The sequence below is a fragment of the Streptopelia decaocto genome (genome assembly GCF_964273445.1).
Source record: "Streptopelia decaocto genome assembly, chromosome: 3".
Classification (NCBI taxonomy): Eukaryota; Metazoa; Chordata; class Aves; order Columbiformes; family Columbidae; genus Streptopelia; species Streptopelia decaocto.
Genome location: NC_138656.1, coordinates 89,509,890 through 89,532,976, shown reverse-complemented (window position 1 = coordinate 89,532,976; position 23,087 = coordinate 89,509,890). Strand labels below are relative to the sequence as shown.

The 23,087-nt window shown below is 36.9% G+C and overlaps 1 protein-coding gene across 9 annotated transcripts in view; it reads left to right on the top strand.

Annotated features, from left to right (window-relative positions):
• RIMS1 (regulating synaptic membrane exocytosis 1) overlaps positions 1-23,087 on the top strand; it is a gene marked incomplete at its 5' end in the record, with an annotated part of 308,320 nt that overhangs the window by 251,527 nt on the left and 33,706 nt on the right. For 5 of the 9 annotated variants that reach the window (XM_082048664.1, XM_082048671.1, XM_082048670.1 and 2 more), the window contains one exon: positions 15,837-16,069. The exons of the other annotated variants lie outside the window; for them this stretch is intronic. In XM_082048664.1, coding sequence (XP_081904790.1) covers positions 15,837-16,069 — 233 coding nt within the window. The remainder of the gene's footprint in view (positions 1-15,836; positions 16,070-23,087) is intronic. 9 annotated transcript variants of the gene reach the window in all.

The following is a 23,087-nucleotide window of genomic DNA, read 5'->3' as shown; positions in this document are numbered from 1 at the left end:
GTTCCGGGGTAAATTTATTCACAAGGAGTTTAAACACATTGTTCATATTTGTCCCTGTGCCAATGCTGGCATCTAATTTAGATAGGTTTTTCTCCCCTTCTATTTACTCCCTGGGGCATCATAGCAAGCAATCGTAGCTGAATGGTTTAACTAGCTGTTGTTTTACTCAGTTACATATTACATCCTTTCTCTTTTGTTGGTCATCCTACCAGCTCTTCTCTGCCAGTTTCCAGTTTGAATGAAACCTTCTTGAATTCTTGTGACCAGTAGTGTAGACAAGGTCTCCTGCACAGTGTCATTAATTCTAACCTAACCAACACATGGAAGAATCCATTTGCTTTTTCATTACCTTAATTCTTGGTTGTGCCGGTTGTGCAGCAATTGGCCAAAATGGTCAAAAACTGTAACCATGTCAGAAGCTGTACCTTTGGAGGCTTAGTTACATCTGGATGGTTTCTTCAGTTCCCTCTATCTCCTTTCTCCCCGGGTACCAAGCATGCATGAAGAGCTGGCTGATACCGATGTGGACCATGGTACAACATTCTGTTTGGCACCTCGCTTCTGGCCTTTCCTCTGCAGGCTCTCCTTGCCACTTCAACCAAGAGGAAATCTGAAAAACTGAGATATTTTTTCTAACCCCTTGTAGTTTTGATTAGCTATACTTACTGAGAGAGAAGATACGCTAAATCCAAATTAGCTTTCAGATATAAACTGTGGTTTCCAAATATCCCTAACTTTTTGTACTGAAAAGGAGCTGTCTGCTAATTCGTGAATCTGCCATTCATTTATTTCTTTTAAAATGAATGAGCTTATTAAAGTTGTGTTTGACCATAACTGAAGAATTGCACTAAAAGTCTGAACGTCACTGTGAAAGTGAAGATAACACAGCTAGAGTATCATGCAACATTAACTTTTAGGATCCACAATTTTTGCTTAACTCCAACAATTCTTCCAGTTTTTCAGCAGGGATTAGAAGTACCCCCTGCTATGTCTGTGTCAGTCTCTGCAAAAATAACCTAATGTTCCTTCTGCTGCCTGTACTCTCATGCAAGGAGCTAACTAGAAATTAGGCCATTTAAATATTTTATTTTCAAGGCATTTGAGGATTTTCCTAGTTACTGTGACAGTTCTGAAAGCTCACACTTCTGGAAGAGGAGTCTGCTGGCTTTATGTAGATGTAGGAGAATCTCTAGCACAGGATTGTGTCCCCCTCCTTATGCTGTTGTACTTTTTTGTCCTGTTAGTTACTGTAGAGCCAGTTTCTTCAAGCTCTTAAGGTGAAGAGCTTGCAAACTCTTAAGCCAGGCAAAGGCTCCCAGTGACTCAAATAAGACTTATCCATTCCCCGCTTCTAGACCTGCCCAGAGACATTCTGCTTGGGGTTCATTGGTGAGTTCTGACTGGTGGCTTTTCTGTGCTTGTAGCTCCCTCTTACTTAGTAATGTTTGTGCACATAGATCCTTCTTTCTTTTCAGAGTTTCATTTCATGCTGCTTATTACACTGTTTTCTTGCATAAAATGGTCAGTGACTTTAGTGTTGAGCCAGGTGAAGTAGCTGGAGGTTTGCCATCTCATGGATGACAAACAGCAACAACGACCTGCAGAAGATCTCTCAAGGATATATAGCTATGGAGCACTCTGTGGATTGGAAACAGATTTTCTCCAATGGCTTTTCCATCCTTCCACATCATGCATTGAAGCTAGTTTAATAAAATTTGTGGTGATGAGGGATATTGGAGTACACAGAGTCTGAAGGGTCTTCTGACCTCTTCTCAGCCTTCCCAATAGCTCTGCTTGTAACAATCATAAACCTGTGTGATGTGACCTGTGCAATAAAGTTATTCAGTCCTTCCCCCACCCTCTGTTTAGACTAGGGCTGCATCCATCTTTGTCAGCTCACTAATTCACTTGAAATGCAGCAGTGCTGCACCACAGTGCCAGCTGAGCCAAACTTAACTTCATGTCATGACAGTCAAGGAAAAACATAATACACCAAGGCTTTTCATGCATCTCAGTTGATGAGACTGTGGTCTGTGTTGAAATAAAGAAACACACTAATTTCACGTTAATTACAGAAGTAATTAATATATATATATTGAATTTGCGCTACAGTGTACAGGGTATAGTTAAGATTCTTCATCCTTAAAAAAAAACCCAAAATGTAAAAGCTTTTAATTAGTATTATAGATATTGCAGACAGAACTAATAGAAGCAAAACCAGAACACTTCAGTTTATCCATCAATAAAATCAAATCACCTGGAAAATGAGAACCAATTACCAAGTATTTCCAAACTGGCTTTGTGTGGGTTATTCACTATGCCACACTCTAAAGCTAGGAGAGGATCCTAAAAATGTGTTGACTATTACAGATTTTTTTTTTTTACTTTATGTATGTTTCATCCCATGTTCCTTACACAAACCTCTGTAAGGGCAAGTTCACATTATATAATATAAAGAAGGGACTGAGCTACATAAATTTGCAGTGAAATATGCAGTACTCTAGCGTAGCATGCAAGGAATGTGTTTGGGTATACCAGACCAAGTTGGATGCTCCTGATTTTTATAGCTCTCACTACTGGTATTCTGGATAAAAATAGATGTTATTGTAATTGTGCTAGATGCTGTCAGTGCAGATCCTTGTCTGGCAAAGGAGACATTGTCATGCACTTGGAAGCATGGTCATTTTGAGTGAGTTAGTGGCCCAGTTTGACCTAATGTCAAGGCCAGCTTCTTCATGGAAGAAAGGGATTTTTGGTTCAAGGCATTATTGCAGAGCTCAAATTGCTGTGATTGCCTGCTGAACTTGGCTCTCAAAATGGTTAAATGGTCACTCTATATTGATAGCGAACGTCACCAATGGATAGCCAGCAGAGCACAGTGGTTCGATTCTTCATTCTTCAAGGTCTCTCTTCATGGTGTTTGCTTTTGTCATGTTGATCTTTGTACTAAGCTGGATATTTGGGGGGAATTTGCAGGGAATTGAGCATTTGAAGTGTATTTTCATACCAGCCAACTTAGCTGTGTGTGGGGAGTGGAGAATAAATGGGGAGATGATTAATAGCTTTTTCTGTTGCACAACAGCAACGAGCAGCAGTGAGTGACCATCAGCAGTAAGAGAAGGGCAAGACAGTGAGCTACAGGCTACAGGTGCAAGAAGGGCCAGATGGTTTCAGTGAAGGATGAATGTGTGGTCCCCACAACCGATGAAGGGTTGTGGTTATTGATTTATGCTCACATTCTGTGAAGTACGTAGCCTGTGCTGTGCCACACGTGCTTTGCTGCAAAGAAAAAGATTCAAGTTCGTGGCAGCACTTTGCTGAATTTGGATGTTAAGCGCTTGCTTGTATGTTTTTTTCTGTCTGACTGGACTTCTGCATGGCACTGACTGCTTGCAATGAAGTATCAAGCCCTTTCCCGTTTCCATTAGCCTCAGGAATTAGACTGTCTTGGCACCTGTATTAACAAGTTAATTAAGCACATGGCAATAGTGACCATCTTCTTCTATATCCTTAATATTTTTTAACAATTATTTTTTTCTAATTTTTAAATACAAGTAATTAAAGTCAGTATTAGAACAAAGATATTTATAGTTCTTTAGCTTTTGTTCAGCATGACCAAAACAGTAATGGAATTCCAGTTTGATGAAAAAGAAAAGACTGTTATAAATGCCAGAAGAAAACTTCTATCTTTATTACACTAATTATATTCCTGATAATTTGCCTGTATGTGACTGTTTCTTTGTAATCCAGGTTTCTGTTGTAAACAAGACATTTAGGGTCACTAAGTAGAGACTGGTTGTCTTATATAACGTAATAAACAACATTTATTGTGCAGTGGCTTCTAGTAGTTTATAGTTCTGTGTTTAAATACTGAGTGAGATTAATTAGTTGATATTGCTACAGAGAATATCTTCCCTCCCACAGCTAGAATGGGAGCATCCATAATGTAGGCAGCACTGCTGACATACTAAAGAATTTCCATGTGTCTTACTATTAAAAATAAACAATAAAAGCCCTCATTGGATTTGTAGCCATATGTCTGCTATATTTTCAGAAGATTTCTTTTCATATTGGAATTTTCCATTGCAAAGTCTTTATTTAAAAATAGGATGTTTAAATTAGCGTTTTATAATGTGACTGGTGTTAGCACTTATTCACTCCAAAGAGTATCTCAATATTAATGATGCAGAGAATGGCATACGGGGTAGCATTAAAAGAAACGGCATTTTTCAAAGTATTGGATGCTTTAAAATCATCAATGAAACTTGTCTACTCCATAGCTGCTAATCAAACTCCTACTGCAAGAAAAAAAAGAGGTGAAATCAAGACCATCAACAGTGGATACTAGATTCAATCATTTCTGGGATATAGGCTTTCCACATTTAACATGCCCATTTGCACTGTGTTGCATCTGTAAGTACTTGTGTGTGTGTCCCTAGTACATGTTTGCATTAGTGTTGTGCTCACAAGAGATACAAACATTAATAAAATATGGAGGCTTGATTAAAAAAAAAAAAATTGAACACAATGCAACTTTAATATTTGTCGCAGTGAAAAGGCCATGCATACGGGATATTTTGGAACTACTCAATTAGTGAAGTGTCACAACCTGCAGCCCACACTGCAGTCACCTCCCTCCTCCGCTGTATCTCCACAATCTTCCACGACCCAGAGTGTCCAACTGGCAGAGCAAGGAGAATAGATAAGTACCGAGATCGTATAGCAGCCTTTCTTCAGCAGGTCACCTTATTTAATGTGTCTCTTATCTGCATAGTTAGCAGACTTCACAAAACTTGTAAAACCTTGGTGTCTCCAACTCCTTCCCAATGGATCAGTTCTGATTTAAATTCACCACCATCAGGAAGTAAGGGGATGAGTGACAGGAGCTGTAATGGTTGTGTACAGAACACAGGAAACAAGGCTAAAAGCTCAGAAGTTTCACATCTGAGTTAAAAAATGAAGTTCATGATTTTTTGTCTTTTTTCTGAATTGGAAGTTTGTAAGCCAAAAAGTAATTTGACTTTCAGATGAGAGTATGATAAAGAGCACTTGAAACTCTTTTTAAAAGTCTGTACTCAAGATAGTGATACATTTTTACAAGAATTAGTAAATTTTTTATTATTATTTAGAACATTATGCTCTGGAACACGGTAGCATAATGGTAACATTTTAAATCTGAGCTTAAAAAGCACACTACTTCATCTTTTTATTTACAGGCTAGGAGTTTGGCTATTTTGTGTGCTTAAGACACTGATACCTTTATTCAGCTTTCCCTAGGGGGCAACTGATACTTTTCAATACAGAGAAGTCTTTTAAACAATTACACTACTCTTCAATTTTTTACACACACTAGAAGTTCAAGCTACTGGAAAACTTGTCAGTCGTCAGTGTAACTGTATTGAGTAGTAGTGGTATGACTGCTACTTTGCTTAAAAATGCAACAATTTAAAATTGAGAAATACAGATGTAAGACAAAACAGTCCAAGCCAAATTGTCTTGAAAGATAACACTATTTTAATATAGTGCAAAATGCAACTTGTGGCCAATGCAAATTCCCTAGCAGGGTTAGCAAAGAGTAAGAGCTTCACAGATGTGGATAATTGTGTTCTACCTGTCATCAGATCTGAGAAATGAAGGACCATCTTTTCAAAACTTCAGGATGGTAATAGTGTTTGTTCTCACAAAGAAAAGAGTGTTTATGCAGCAAAAAGCTCGATCAAACCTCTCTAGGAACCTTTTCGGCATTGGGCAGCTTTAGCTTGGTTGTCTCATCTGCATCCCCAGGTGTCTGAGAAGCAGGGAGTAGGCTTGTCAGATTCTCCCTTATCTAAATGATCTCCTGGTGGCAATAGAGGAACCATCACATTATGAGTTGGCCAGAGTTTGCCAAGAAAGGTAATAGTATAGGGCTGAGGACAGGTTACCCAAACCATAACACAGTGTAAGAAACTCAGGTAGAAATAGACAGTGGGAAGAAAAGTGTCTCACAGAATAGTTACCATAGGGACTGTTTTTTTTTTTCAACAAGTGCTAAAAGAGAGGATATAGTAATTTGGTTTGAGAGTGACCTCTTGCATTAGTCTGTGATGTTGTGGTTAGTCTCCAAACAGCATAACTTGCTTAGATGTCAAAAAGTCAGAAAACTATAATTTTAACAAAGTTTGGCTGGCTAAGCAATTCAGTACACTCATTGAAATTGATACTGACCAGAAATGGAAAAATGACCAGCAAATTGGCTTGAACAGCTGTCAGAATAAATTTAAAGTCACCAAAGCCCCTCAGTCTAAAATACATCAACTGAAAACAAAAAAGGAATTCTGATTTGTTAAGTTTATGGCTGTTCACTCTTCAGTTCTTGATATATTAGAATAAAATATGTTTTTATAAAAATTCACTTCTTTAAAAATGTAGCCTAAAATGGAAAGAAAAAACATTTTATAATGTTTAGATTTATGGTTATATTTAAAAAAAAAAAAACAGAGGAAAAGCAGTAGCATTTTTACTTGTGTATATGAATAAAATATTCCACCAGTTATACTGCTTACATGTGAATATTTTTAGTGGCATAAAGCACTGAATTCAAATTTATGTAATCTAAAGAATGCTTACTAAAGAGAACTTTCATAAAACTGATATTAAAAGTATATGAAGAGTGCAAAGCTAAGTGCTGAAAGATAGAAAATGCTAGACCTGAGCCGGCCTGTGTATACTTGGCCTTTTTGTATGTATGCATACTCATTTAATTAGTTTCACATTTCTCTCCATGGAAATTGCCTCGATCAGTGCATGGTATGGGCCTGTCCGAGGGATAAATGAAGACAGTGGACATCATGAGTTAGTCGTCTTTAAAACTCAAATTGTCTTTGTTGCAGAAGCTACAACTTGTTTAGAGAACGAGGGGGGAACTGTAGAGAGAGAGAAAGGATGATCTTCTGGCTCAGCTAGTTAATTACTGCTCTGGGAAATTAATCTCTTCGATTTGCTGCCCATAGCTTTTGTGTGATGACTGACAAATCACTTCAAAACATGTCTTCATTGGTGACCATATGCTGCCTGTTGCACATCAGTTTATTCTGACTTGAATCTGTGGATTCAATCCCCTCATCATGGACAATCTTTGGAGCAAAATCATACACAGTTCTTTGGCATTCTGGTTCGTTTAACCCAGTTAGTTAGTGAAAGATTGCACAGGTTATATGATTGCTGGGCTCACCATGCAGAACGGGGTGAACGGCCCATAGAAAAGCAGTGTGCTCTCTCTGCAAAAGCAAGAGGATAGTGAGGATTTTGTTGCTACAAAAGATAAACTGGCCATCTCATGGGAGGGTCATAATATAATAGTTGTGATGGTATGTTGGAAAGGCTTTCGTTCAGTCTCGGAATATTTAGGAACCATTGTTATCAGAAAGAGAGATTAAAAGAATTTATTCCCCAAGTTTTCTTAATCTCTTCCTACTTCAGTATCACCATAAACCAGTCTCTTTCCAGGGATTATTGTCTATCTCACTTTTTTGCACTCCAGTCAGATGACTGTGTCTTGGGTCATGCCAGATGGCCAGCAAACAAGATACAGTTTTCCTGCATCCTGGACAGCTAATTTTCCCAGATCCAGAGTAGCCAAGAGAAGCAATTCCTGGCAAATACCAACTTTCTGTCTCTAGCCTTGAGGCAAAATAGTAATATTCAGGATTTGTACAATCTATTTAGCAATAGGATCTGCAAGTGAGTAGAATGCCACTTTGTAATAGAAAGTCACCTGATATCTTAACTGTTGGTCTCTTTCAAGTCTCTTAACATGAGAGTTATGACTTAAAGATGTTGTTTTACCAGCATTGCAGATACTCAAAGGAACAGAAAACAGTTTGTGCCAAATAGAAGGTTCACCTCATTGGCATCTTTCAGTCAGGCACCGGCTCTAAGTACTTCTCAAAGTGAAGTGAATTTATTTAATTGTTTATTATGCAACAGTAAAATGTGGGTGGTTTTTGGTTTTTTGTGTGTTTTTTTGTTAGTTTGTTTGTTTTGGTTTTTTTTTTTTCTTTTTAATTCCTTCAAATGACCAGACAATCTGTCATGGTATTTCAGCCAACACCTTGGGCAGAAAACAGGAATTTTTAATATGTGACAAATTTGAGGAATAGATGTAACTAACAGGCAAGCAAGTAACATAACTGGCTGACAATTTGCATCGAAAATCTCCACAGTATAAGCATTCACCGCAATACTTGAAGTAAAATGGTAATCCTGCTTTGTTTCTGATTATTCAAATCACTGCAGCTCAAAACTGAACACCAAAACTGATTCATTAATTAGTGCACTTCTCAGTTTCATTAAAGAGAGAAACATTTTGAACATGTCTGGTGATTAATTAATATTGCTTCTTAGGTGATCTCTCTTCAGACAAGGGCAAGCACACTGATGTAACCTGAGTCACAACTGTGCTTTTTGAGGGGGAAATAGAGGACAATAGCCTCCAAATTATTGCCATGGAAGCAAGATAGATGAAAACAGGCTAAGCTGCTTAAAAAATATAATGTATCCTTTTTACCCCCAAACGGTATATTACAGATGTAAACTTCTGGTTCTGAGGTCATTTATGTATAAAACCAAGGTGAAGCCAGAGTAATTAATGTTCTAATTATTCATTATCTAAAGATAATGATTTTTTCAAATCCGTCATTATAAACTGCTTTATGTGTCTGTCAGAGAGGGAGGAAGATGGAGTTTTTAATCCCTTCAGAACATCTGTACATGAAAAATGTACTATGAAGCATCGCTTGTGCATTTTTAATTATCTAATTATGCTTCCTCTTTCAAAGAAACTGTCGTGTTACCAGCAGCCTTTCTTAATTATTTAAAAAGACTGAAAAATAATTTTAATTGCTTTCTCATTTAATTATAGCAGCTGATTAAGATGAAATATAATTCATAAACTTTTAGTATAAGGACATTACACTAACATATTTAACAGGCAGTACATGTTATTTTTAGAATGAAGAAATGTAGGAAAATAGTTTTAGCCATGGCTCAGACCTCAGAGTAGCTCTCACTTGCCTTATCTTCAGCTCAGTTTATCTTTTTAAAAATGTTTTCTGTCTTTGTTAGTCCTGTCCTTTCAATGTTCCCTATAACCTTCCAGGCTTTCCTCCTTCATTCCCTATTTTGTGGCTATTACCTGTTGCTATTACTTACTTTTGCAAAGGAACAGTGACCGAAGTATTTTGCATCAATGATGCAGCCTTTTTACAGAAAGAGCAGTGAGATCATGGGTACTTCAGTACCTCATGTTTTGGAGGTAAAAAAAGCAATACAGCATGGTGTAACAGGGAGAATAGTATGTCATTGCAGAATGTTATGCAAAGAAACAAAAACTGGTGAATTCATCTTTCTTGCTACTGAAGAAAGTTTTCTCCATTCAGTGGTGAGCATAAAATCCTCCACATTTCTTTGTTTGTTATGCAACCCTCCCAGTACCTATTTTCTTGATACAGATTTAACTTCTACGTGCTTGCTATGTCTGGTGCACTTAATATATACATGATTATTTGCTGTCAAGTTTGGGTGATTTGAGCTGTTTGCCCTCTGAATCCCATTAGCCTGTGTGCATCAGCATTAATCAGTAGTTAACCCGGAGCAGCGTCTGTGCAGTAACTAACTCTTGCTTTCTTTTTATGATCCGTGTGACGAGTTGGCCTCAGGCTGCCGGGGCAGTGGGTATGGGCAGGCAGACACACCGGCTCCCGCGCACAGAGACAGCTGTTCTGCTTGTTTCTGAGAATATAAATTAACTTGATGAAATGTTCTTGGAAAACACTCGAAATCCGATCATCTTTTGTCATGTTCAGACCGACTTTCTGAATTACTATTCTTCCATTTTGTGGAGAAATGTTATTTTTACAAGTTTAAAAGAGATCTGTTAGAGCTGTGAAACTTGCCCAGTTCACTGGTCAGTGTGTTACTGAGAAAAGCATTTTCACCAGATTTCTGATACTCTATTCCAACATGGAAATTTCTTGGTCTTCCAAAGTAGGATGTTAACCAGTTTAGCTCCCAGAGGAGACTTACATGTAGTGAAATCTTCTCCAGCCCTTTCCTCGGTGAGAGTTTACACAGAGGACACAGTGGTGCTGGAACTGTGTCATCCCAGAGGCCGTATCCATCTCACTGAGTAGCACTTTTAGACAATATAGGAATATTGTCAAAAATTGATATAATTTACAAGAGTTACTGCATTTCAACACCAATAGGACTGTAATATGGTGACTTTCCAGGAGAAGCAAGGTTTTTTTTCCTCTTGTAATAGCTATTTCGTGGATTTAATATATGATCAATGTGCACATTAAATCAATATGTAATTCCAGTTGCTACAGACTGTACAGGCTGTACAAAATGGTTATTTCATTGAATCAACTAACTTCTTTATGGTCTAAAAATTCTCTTGACCTACTAGAGAGAATTTTAATATGTGATATATGTTTGTGCTTTGGTTTGTAAAGCACCATGTTTGAATTAATTTATGAAATACCATAAATTGTACAGGAATTAATCTTGCATCAGATGTCATATATCATATGTAAATATAGCTATATATTCTAAGACCGACAGAGCAATTTGTGGATAGCAACCTTAGAGTTTGGATTTATTAATTACATATCATATAATACTAATAACAAGAATTCAGTTTATTTTTAGAAATGTGATTTTCCTCATTATAAAGGAGTACTCATCTTCCCTTTGGTCCACAACTATTACATGTTTAGGAGGTTATTAGTATTCATGAACTACCTCGTTGCAAAGGGGTACCACAGGGGCTATGAGTTAGTACGTGATTCTGCACTGAACAGAAGAGAAAGGAACCATACTAGCTCAGGCTGGTGAAGGCCAGGGATTCTGTTGAAAGATTCAGCTGCCTGCAACTCTATGGAAAGAGCTTATATTAAAATATCATCTGTATGGCAAGGAATACAGGGGATTATTTATTTACTCATGGCTCACATTATTGGAAAAATGGAGTAAAAATTAGTGATCATGAACATAAACACCTAAAGGTTTTTTTTATAAATCATCAGTCAGTCTAAGAGAACGTAGGAAATACTGTACTTTTTAGCAATGGCTAATCACTTAAGATTTTTTCCTTCAAGGGAGATACTTCCAGATATTATATAGGTGAGTTTATGGGCAAAGTTTGTTTGAACTTCCTGTGTCTTACTATCTTTCTTTTTCAGGTGATACGTACTATTGCCAGGTACTTTATGTAGTTACTGAGAAATACTGAGTGTATATCTACATATCAATCCAAGTAATTTTTGAGTACAATTCTATGCATTTTGAATATATATGTTAAGTACGTGTGTAGAAAGATATACAGTGATTTAATACATGTAATTGGCTTTGTTTCAGCTCTATGTAGTTCTGTGTGCCATAGTTTAATATGGGCAAGTATAATTCACAGTGTCCTTGTACTGTGTTCATTTTATAGAATTTTATCTCATGATTAATTTTTATGGCAACTTGTAACTCAAACTACTGTTTGAATAATTTTTTTTATCTTAATAGTTCAGTCTTCATTCCCATAGATACAAGTACAACTTTCAGGTACTGGCAGCTTGCAAAACTGCAAGTGCTGCTTTCTTTCACAGCTCCGATGGCTGACATGTAAATACAGGCTGTATTTTGCCTTGTGTAGTACAGATACCAGTTTAGATAGGATCCCTCTCAGCCGCATAAGTTTCGGCAGGAAAATGTAAGCTTCACAGCTGATGTGGTAGTCTGGGGTTAGCGAGTGACCCGGGTCCTGAGGAGCTCAGGCAGGGGGACGGCTCTGCTGCTGCTGGGGACAAAGGGGTGGGGGCCTCAGTGGTTTCCTTCAATTAAAAAAAAAAAACACAAAATCAGGTGATTCTTCTTCCATGCTAAATATCTGTGAAGTAAAGCAAAGGCACAGATAGTCCGTAACTATTCTTAATATAGACATTGATTATGTTGTTATGCCAATAATTAGAAATAGAAATTTGCTGAACTAGTCAATGAAATAATTGCTAAAGAGGGTAAAATAATTTACAATAAAAAGGTAGTCAATTATTTAATTTAGAAATAAGTGGAGTGTACTGATAAATACGTTACTCTTAGTTATCCTGCTACTGAAAACTGTATTTGTTTATGTTATGATAAGTATGCTTGAACCAACAATATAACTTAATTTACCAATTTTAGCCATAGGACTGCAAAAACTTACAGCTGCATTTAAATGAATGTGCCAATAATACCAGCAAGTCCAGTAAAAGAAAATTAAATTTTAGGTATGTTATTATCAGAAGGATTAAGTGCAAAAGGATATATGTAAATTCATGCAGGTCTTTTGCTTCTTTGTGCTTCATAAATTAAACCCTAACTATACTGAAGAAAGTAACAGTGTGAGCTAGGAGCTATTTCTTCAAGCAATAGCCAGGAATGGAATGGAAAAATATTGTATTCTAAGGGTACTCAATTAGATGGTATAAGAAGACTGAATTTTAAATGCCTGTTCTTTTGATACTGTTCAAATCAATGTCAAATAATAAACTAGCCCAGGGATTAGATGAATGCAAAAGAATCTTAATCTGTTTGCTTAGTTATGACAAGGAGAAATATTGGACAGCTGTAGGATTTGATACTCGATCCTATCCCATTAAGCCTGTTTCTAGTAAACTAATAGCTGCTTTGTACTAGGAGTACACTAGAACATATTTCCTAGGAAAGTGGGACTTCATATTTGCAAGGTAAAAACAAGTACAAGATTAATCTGAATTCTAAGTATCTCATTTTTTTATTAAGGTGAATTGTCTAGGCCCCTCTATCTGTCACAAGGAATGAAAAATGAAATTTATGTGGGTCTTTGAAAAAGTAATTTATCTATCATTCAGAAAGTATTCATAGTCCTTGAATTAGGGAATTAATACATCAAAAAAGGGATTTTCCTAAAGTTATGATACTATCAATTTGCACCTCTCAGTGGATGGGCATCATTGTCGCCTAAACACTTATTAAATAATGTGAGTTAAGAGCATTTCAGCTCCATTGTACAAAAAAAGTGAAGACTGGAATAAAAACATCATAAGATTAGTATTTATTATCTTCTTAAACACTTGAAATTCAGTAGAGCAAAGTCAATAGAATTATAAACAATTATTTCTTCAATTGCATGGCAGATTTTGTAGTCCATTAAACTTTATGGCTGTAAATTATACATCTGTAGATTAGTATGTCAGCAAAGTGCTTGTCAATATAGCTCAAATGTCAACAGATGCTCTCTAAGCGTTTTCAGTTTCTTCCTTCTCCCTTAGAAAAGTGATTGACGCATAAACTTAAGAGTTCCAGAATTGACAACAACTCCATGGCTCAAAGTTGGTACAAAATGACTACAGAAAGCTTTGAATGAGGGGCATCATCAGCATTGCAGAATAGTCACTGAAATCCAATTCTAAGCACTGGTGGAAAGAAATTACCCATGTGGAAAGCAATTATCGATGCCTAATCAAAGTAGAAAGCAGGACCCCTGAAAATGAGGCCTGTGTGGTTCTGCACCCTCCAAGTACCAGATGGCACTTTTGGTCCACCTTCTGCTTGAGATGAAGTTTCAGCGTGAATTTTGTGATGTTCATTGCTGGTTTTTTAAAATTAATTTGCTCTTTCAAGAATAATGACTCCCATGGGGAAACCCAATTAATGTTTTTTCACATTGCGGTGTTTGTGGAGAAGAAAGTAATCTGTGTAAGTTGTAACAAAAGTAGCTGCCGGGTTAGATATTTTGTAAAGGTGAGGTTATTTCATTCTGTGAACAAGAATAGTGTTATTTAGTGATCATTACAACTTTAAAAAGCAGCAGTATAAGTAGCCTATGAAGTAAACACCTGTACTATATTAGGGACATGATTTATATTGAAGCCAAGAAATTACTATTTATCTCCCTCAAGAAAGTCAGTCTCTGTTTTGAAAATGGGAATTATTCTAGAGCATTATTTTGCAATTTGTTATTTTTTTTTAAGTGAACAAAACTAGTTTGCCTTACACAAAACCTTTTCCTTGATACATGCATATTTAGGGAAGGTGGTCTTTTTTTGTTTATTTGTTTGGGGGGTTGTTTGCTTTGGTTTTTGTAATGACCAAAAAGTGCAGTTAAAATTCTTCCTGGAATGACTGAATATATATGTGTGCACTCACATACATGTGAGGGAGTGTGTGCTGGGAGAAATCTACTAATAAAATACAATGGAATTTTACATAGAAACATCGAAATACCTGTGTCCTGCTATTTTTGCCATGCAAACCCAAAGGGTGGTCACTAAAGTCACAGTGGGATAGGAGGGAACAAGAGAGAATGTATTTTAAGCTGAGTGTGCCTCAGGTGATCCACTAGAAAGTGTTCCTGAGTCCTTCAGGGCATCACAGCACCTTGTTCTGTGTGCAGGTGGTGGCCGGGTTTTTGTCTGAGTGGGAGCAGTCCCCAAAGTCATAATTAAATGCCTTTGCAGAGGTTGATAATGACCTTTTTATTAAGTGTTGTCTATTCAAGGACTTTACTTTTCCAGCTTCTTCTTCAAAAAGTATTGTCTATTTTTATCTGCTCTTTCCTATGGTCACATGTTAGTAAATGTTTGTAACTACTAGCAAAACATAATTTAGGTATACATAATTTTGTACTTTCCTGAATCTATCTTTGCACAGGAGTGATTTAAGTTTTAGCAGAGCCCAGATCCATAGAAAAATCACAGGATTTCAGTTATTCTCCCATAGACCCCTTCGTTTCTCCCAGGCAAGATTTCCTATCTATCTGAAACTTGCCATGATAGGACAATCCTGTGCCTCTAACCTCTCTCTTTTTTGGGGATTGTGGGGGCAGGAGCAGGCCAGCGTGTCTACTGGGAAGGGAACCTGCTGGGAGGGACAGCAGGAAGTCGCTCAACAAGTACATTCAAAATTTGACTTCAAAATACAGATCTGAAGTGAGTCAGGCTGCAGCTTAAATTTCTGGGTCTCTGCAGAGTGATAGCAAACTTTGTATTGCCATTAGAGCCGGGGCATTGCATGGTCGCAGCAGCGTTAGGACTGTGTAGTATAATGGCCTGTGTGTTTTTGAGATTGTTCTCTAGAGCATGTTTCTGAATACTCTCTGTGCAACAACAGGAAAAGGATTTGTATAGAAACACTCAAATGCAATGCGATAGGTAAAGAAAATTAAAAAAAACTGACAGAGCAATTTATTTTTTGTCAATCAATGAAAGTTCTAGTGGGTTATTAGGTTTTCTCAAAGTTATTTTGCCTTTATACTGCGATTATTTCATTTACCTTTAAAGAAGTGAGAGAGCGAAGATCTAAAAAATGCTACGTATTATCTCTTCTGTGAAGTATGAAAACATAGGAGATGACATTTTCATATCTATTAGGTCTTATGGCTTTGGTGAACAGTGCCGATAAGATATGTGTAGTAACCTACGTGTATTCTCTTGGCCTGTATTCATTTTCTTTCGATGTAAAATTGTTGTTTTGTTGCGTTCTGTATTCTAGGGATATAGACAGGAAGGCTCCACACAACTTTTAAATGTTGTGTGTCTCTGTCACTCTGGAAAACATGGGAAAGTGTTAATTCATTTGTTTCCCTCAAAGAAGTGATGAACAAATTGTAATTACTGTAAATATGTACTCTGAGGAATATCAAATTAACCTTTTATTTGTGAACCAAATAAGTGAAAATGTATCAAGACTTAAAATTAATTTACTAATTTTAAAAAAAAAAAAGGCTTTTGGAAATGCTGTCACACAGACAAATTAACATGTTTGTTTTTACTTTGTAACTGTAGTACATTTACTCCTAAAATGCAAGGGAGACGGATGGGGACTTCAGGGAGAATCACTAAGAGCACAAGTGTGAGCGGAGAGATGTATAAGCTGGAGCACAATGACGGGAGTCAGTCGGACACGGCCGTCGGCACGGTTGGAACAGGTGGGAAGAAAAGACGTTCCAGCCTTAGTGCCAAGGTGGTGGCCATAGTGTCTCGGAGGAGCAGAAGCACATCTCAGCTTAGCCAAACAGGTGAGTGAGATGCACGCTCTTCCGAAACAGGACTCTCACCCGATGTGGTTTACCATTATTTCTTCTGTGGCATCTGTGTTACGTGTAAATGGATATAGACCTCTCAGGAGTGATTTTACAGCTGTGAATGAATTTCTGAGATATTAATTTTCTTTGATCACCAGGCATCTGCAAGAAACAATATACAAATGCCTTTTAGAATGTGTGCCGTAACAACTTTCTGTCCTGATCAATGAAAAATGGTTTCAGCTTTTATAAACCTTGTTCACAGGTAGGCAAGGAAATGCAAAGAGACATATGTGGGTATCAGCAGTGGATAATGGTTTGGCTAAGAGCAGCTTATTTTGTATAGGAAATGTCTTCTGTCAGAAGATCTGAGTATGAATGGGTGAATTTAAATCTGAGCAAATGAATGGCAGTTGTGTAACTCGGACAAAAGGTTGTACCTGTAGTGGCAAAAAAAAATATATATATATGTTTTTAAAAACTACCTCTGATTTCGTAGTCAAGAGTAAATCAAATATTTTTTTCTTTACAAACAACACTGGCAAATTGGGGTCAGTGGTTTCAGATAGATTAGACAACAGCATGGTGTTTTATTGGGAACATACAGCTTCCAACTCTTTATTGTGACTTCAGACATTTTAAAAGCTTCATATCTGCATAGCCTGAAGGAACAAAAGCTCATAAAGAAAGATACAAAAGGGGAAAAAATGTTTTAAAGTCCCTGTCCTATTGAACTCCAATGAAGACTTTTGCTCTCATCTTCAGGAAGAGCAGGACCCGACCCTAAGGGTTCTTACTAAAAGAAGGAAAAGAAAGAGGAAAAGCTTCAGCCTAGCATAGAATGCACACATATTGCAGTACTCATCTCACATAGGCAGGGTCATCTAAACTAAGGTAAGTATAATGACAGTATTGTTTATTTCTATCGTCAAATATCTCAGCCTTTTCCCTTGGTTTTCTTTTATTACCAGATGAGCAACAGAAGTGATTCTTTCAAAATGTAAAGCTTGGTGAGCTTTAACAAAAAGATTGTAATACTTTTCTACACTACTTGTTTAATTTTAGTCTAGAAAGCATATAATCACGCAGTTGGACTAAATGATAGATGTAGTGGGCAAATTTGAAGACTTGAATTGTAATTAATAGTGTGTTGCTCAAAAATGTACTCTGCCTGAATATTAGACTAGAATATAGATAGTTGTATTCAGTAAAATGATATTTTAGATGCATCCGAATTAATTACATGCTCTCACAGTAAAAATGTGCTACTGTATTACAGAAAGGATTTTAGGTTGATGTTTTAATCCACTTGCTGTAAACAATAAAATATTTTAAGTACTTTACAGCATATTTTTGTGGTTTGATCTGGCATTCCTTTCTACCTCCTAAATCTCATTGAAATAGGATAGAGCAAATCTTTGCTCCATCTTACTCAGTAGTCCAGTTCTGACCAGAAGTCAGGGCTGGATGCCTAAGAAGGCTCAGGGGGCTGCCAAACAGGAAGATTTGCCTTGCATGAGCCCTAACTCGCTCAGCGAAGTTAGTAAATGACTTAAAATGTAATATGTGACTTGCAAGCACTTCTCAGCATTATCTGTTTAAAGCTCAGATGTTGCCATTCTTCATAAAAAGATACTATAGCTCTCCAGATTTTGCTTGGTGTAAATTTCAAAACAACTGGAATTTTGCAAGGAATGGAGCACCTGAACTTTTAATGAAACTCAAACAGCAAAACAAATATGAAAAGCATGATTGTGTATTATTCATTATTGTAAAACAGAGTTGAGAGTGATATTTACTTTGCCTTACTGTGGCTCAGGCAAACAGTACTATCTGTGGTATAAGCAGAGCAAATAAAATGCAGAATGTTTTGTCAGTCACTATTTTTTTACTTATGTTAGAAATCAGTGACTTGTATTAATGCATTTTTAGTACAGCATACACATGAGACTTGATAGTTTTTCCAAAGAAAATTCATTATTGGAGACTAAGTACTCATGCCCTAAATCAGGGAGCCACTTTCCTTCCTTCCTGCAGTGTAGACAAGGGGAGGACAAATCTGAAAAGCTCTAATTAATTTTAATGTGTTCTGCCTAAGTAATTTAATAATATCTCCGATATTGAGAGTTTTTTAAAAATCTGGTTTGACCCTCAACTAGGTCTTTAAAATTGATTATGTGAAAATCAGTTCTTAAAGCCAAATTCTGAGCTTTTAAAACTGGCATGGAGGTGTATATGTGCCTCCAAAAAGTGGTGCCAGGTGTGAACTTCTGCTACAGATCTTCAGGTACTGAAGGTGTGCTGTTGACACAGAGCATGTATTTTAAAGAAGGTATAAAAAATACAGAAATGTATGTGTAGCCTCCATAGTTTTTCCTGAATTGGTCAGTTTAAGTAAGTTTTTTCCTATGACTTGAATGATTGTAAGTTGCGTATGCATGACAAATACAGTTATTTGTTTCTGAAAACTCAAAATAGAAGATCAGAAATTAAACAGAAAGTCAGATATTTCTTGAAAATCGGCCTTGCATATTTTTGTGGAACATTAAATTCTGGTTTACTACTGTCTTCAAAACCAGTAAAATTAACTTCCATCTTGCAGTTTTTCATTGGAAGAAATGGTCAATAAGGGCTGAATTGTCTCCTTCTCTGGAGACATTCAAAACCCACCTGGACACATTTCTGTGCGATCTGCTCTGGGTGAACCCGCTTTAGCAGTTGGGTTGGACTAGATGATCTCCAGAGGTCCCTTCCAGCCCCAACCATTTTGTGATTCTGTGAATTCGAATTTTGTAGATGAATCTTGCGTTTAGTATACTGTACAGTTTAATCTTATGTAAAAATAGAAGTGGTGTGTATGAAACTGCTACTAGGTAGATATTGTTTCTAAGAGTCGATTTTCTTTTCAATTGAAAAAGGAGTGGGTGTGCATGCATGTATGTGTCTATATATACACACATAGACCTCTTTGAATATATGGGACAGATCCTTTTGCATGTTAGATTTAGAAAGACCAGTAATCACATTATATTGTGCACCCTTGTTCAGTGCATTTGGAAAATGTTTATTCTGAGTATGTGCCTTATAAGATTGTCCATGAAAATAACCAGTTTTTATTTTTATGTAAATGTGCAAGGAAAAATATATATTTCTGCTGCACCTTCCTTTCGATTATGTTTAAGATTTCGTAATACTTTTTGGAACTGTTCGTTGAAATAATGAAATCCTTACTTACTGTGGTTAGTTAATCATACCCACAAACTGGATAAAGTTTTTAGTTCATTAAAAAAAAGCTTGTAATCTTCCAGCACTATTCCTAATGAAATTCCAGCTCTGTGTATACTATCACAGTTAAAAAGAATAATTTAAAAAAAAAAAAAAAAGAAGCCAAGGCCCCCAAAATACCGCAGACAAATGAAAATAAGTCCAGGCATATTCTGTACAATTTTAGTTATAATCCAACTTTCTAGCTTTCCTTGCCAGCCTAGTTTTTGTAAATAATACATATATACAAAATAAATATATAACTGCAGATTATCTAAATAATTGCTGTGACTCAACTTTAAATCATAGGAAAGCCATAGGAAAACAGATTATGATAGGAGGTCATCATCTATTGTCCTGATTTTGTGATACATCACCCTATTCCCCTACAGATATTCTTATATAATAGTTTCCTGGCCAGTGAGGGACTGAGGGCAGTATTGATCATACTGCACTTTGGTTTGGGGTTCTGAGTTTGTTTTTAAAGACATTAAAACTTCTGCCATAGGATCAAAGAATTTTATTACAGAATTTATACCATAAGTAGAGACATAATGATGCATTTCAAAGCAGATGGAAGTAATGGTAGGGGTATCACCAGTGAGATGAGCTCTGGAGAAAAGGAAAAGCTCAGTCTCGGATAAACAGATAGAAAGACTGAAAATACCAGCTTTGACATAAATATGAACTGAACTACCAGGGGTGTGACCGGTGAGCCTTTAGAGACATGTGCTCTCTTTTTTCCCCAGTATGAGTTCTTTGAGACTACTTTGATTTTCCAAGGTGCTCAATACCAATAACCTCAGTATTCTGACTAGTTTTCCATTGACGTTGCTTGAGAAACTTGAGTGACCTCGTATATGATAAAGGTGAGACTTTGCCTGGAATATTGTATATTGTTCACATTACTGGCTCAAAACAGATGAGAGTGGCAGAGATGCAGAGAAGGAGAGCTAAAGAGCTTGGCAGAACAGGGAGCTTGTCCAATCTCACATTACACTGATACCGGATCATTTTTCTAAGTGGAAATACTTGGCCATGTTTATGCTATGAACCACGATGAAAAATTTCTATGAAAGAACCGAAGTTATCTGCTGTCCCTCTCCCGCTTGTGAAGTTTAGCGTCAATTACCTGAAATGGAGCCATAGGCATTAATGTTTCAGAGAGAGGTTGCGTACCATGAAGTGGGGCTGAAATCAAGTGTTGTCACAACGTGAAAACAGCATGAAAAAAACCTTTTTACCGTGAGTATGTTGAAACACTGGCACAGGTTGCCCAAAATGATGGTAGATGCCCCGTCCCTGGAACCATTCAAGTCCAGGCTGGATGGGGCTCCGAGCAACCTGATCTAGTTGAAGATGTCCCTGCTCATGGCAGGGGGGTTGGACTGGATGAGCTTTGAAGGTCCCTTCCAACCCAAACTATTCCATGATTCTACGTTCACTTATGTGCATCTGTGAATTTGTTACTTGGAAGAAATCTTTAAGTGTCTGACTGCTTCACTTAGGATGTTACTGGCAACCTGAGCAAAACCACGTGAGAATCTTCTGACATATTTCCCTATGTAACAATTACACGTCCTCACATGGAATTCCCTGATACAGTATATTTTATGCAATTTCCTGTAATTTTCCTATTAAAGAAGTGGCTTTCTATATGTTCTTTTGAATTACATTCCAAATTCCCGATTTCAGAAGACGTACTATCATCTAAGTGAGGAAATTGTCATTGAGCAGTGAAGTTTTGATAACCCTGTACTCCACAGTGTAGCTGTGTTCCTTTTGTGTGCTCGCTCTAGCTTTGAGAATACTTCTTAATCTGGTTGACTTCCCCAGACACCACCTTCTAAGACTGGTCTTAGGAAGGCTTTCTGTCATGGTTTTGTTGGATGACCAAATTTTAGGTAAACATTTAGAAGAGACAATCCCCAACCATTACACAAAATGTCCTCTAGTGGTGGAGAATACGGTAGTTCACTGGAGGTACTTAGTGACTGTTAGCAAGTACCACTATGCTGTGGTAAAAATAACACTGCCTGGGAAACATGGAAATTAAGCAGAGTAAAGCAAGCTTCCAGGCTCAGAGCTACATCATTTCAGAGAAGACACTGACAGAAAAAAAATAAATCTATTTTTTTTTTTTCTCAGCCTTTGTTCAGTAATGCCGGCAGGGATAATTTTCCATCCATCCTTGTAGTAATTTTATGATACAACAAGAGATTTCATATAGCTCTAGATAGTACAGACAGATGAAGCAGATAATAAATTGGAAATAAAATATGCTGGAGGGTGGAGGCCTTTGGAATAAGGGGACGGGAGGGGGGATGTTTGTTGTCTTTCTTGGGAAAGCCATTGTTTCTTTCCGTAATTCTGTTACTTTTTTTTACGAGGGTCATAACAACCTTTTAATGCAGTGGTCAGGCTTTTTTTCTCTTCACATTTCATTTTGATTGCTTCGATCTCAATTATAAACAATGACAAGGATGCATTTCTGAGCATGTTTCATTTACCTTATAACCTTTGAGTTTATTTTTTTATTACTGTAGTGAAACAAATTGTGCTTATTTTAAAAAATGTACTCATTTGATAAGAAGCTGAGTGCTAGACAAAAGTTCAAAATACTTACTTTATCTAGACTTCAATAAACCATCTATTATTACTAGACTGGATGAGCAGCATAGAAATCAGTAAGGAGTACTGAATGTCAGGAAGAAACCGGTTAGGAGGGAGTCATCAGCTGGTTTTATTAAAACAAGAGCCAGAGAGTGCTTACTGGTTGAGTTTCTAAGACAAAAAACACCGGCAGACCTCAGTAATATTTTAATGAGAGGTAGTGTGTATGCTGCTAGAATATGCTGATGATACTGATTTGGAAAGTATGTCAGTTCCAGGTGACAGAGAGGAAGGACTGGTGAACTTGAGGACTAGAATAATATAGAACTGAAGTCAAATGTCATAATGCATATTGCAAGATCTTTCTTTTCAGAATGACTAATGAAGATTTTCAGATGCGATCTGGGAGCTTTGTCATTAGAAAAAGGAGGGGGAGGAAGACAATGGTATAATAAAAATCAGAGAATGAATGTAAACTATATATAAGATCTGGCCAGGAAAAAGGCAAATGCTATCCTGGGTACATCGGGTAAGATATTTCCTCGGAGAGCTAAGAAAATGTTAACATAATTGAATGAGGCACAGCTGACAGCTCATCTGGAATACTGGTCATTCAAGAGAATGAATGCTGGGTGTTTGTGGGAACTGAGACCTTGAAGGATGATTTATTGCCTGATTTGTTCAGCCTTTAAAAATGAAGGCTGAACAGGGATATGTTTGTTCTGTAAGAATGCAATGAGAGTAAACATCAAAGAGGCAGAAGAGCTTTTGAAGCTTAAGGGCAACACTATCAGAAACTGTGATGTAAGAACAAATGCGTATAAATTAATTATGAATAAATTTTGTAAATTGTCTTAAAAGTTTCTAACAGTCAGAACAGAAAGAGAGGTATCTTAAACCTCTCAAAGCATTTAGCTTCCTAGGGATGAAACAGCCTTTTTTTGTTTCTTATCTAGCATAATATCCCATTGCTGTTTTCATAGGATTTCTTTTCTGATGTTGTTCTTTTGTATTGCCATCTCCTGCTCATCCCGATGAAATGCTACAAGATCTCAGATTTTCTAATGGTAGATTCAGAAAATTGTCTTGGAGGTCAGAACTACCATGAGTCTTACAGCTGTATGGTTACCCCACA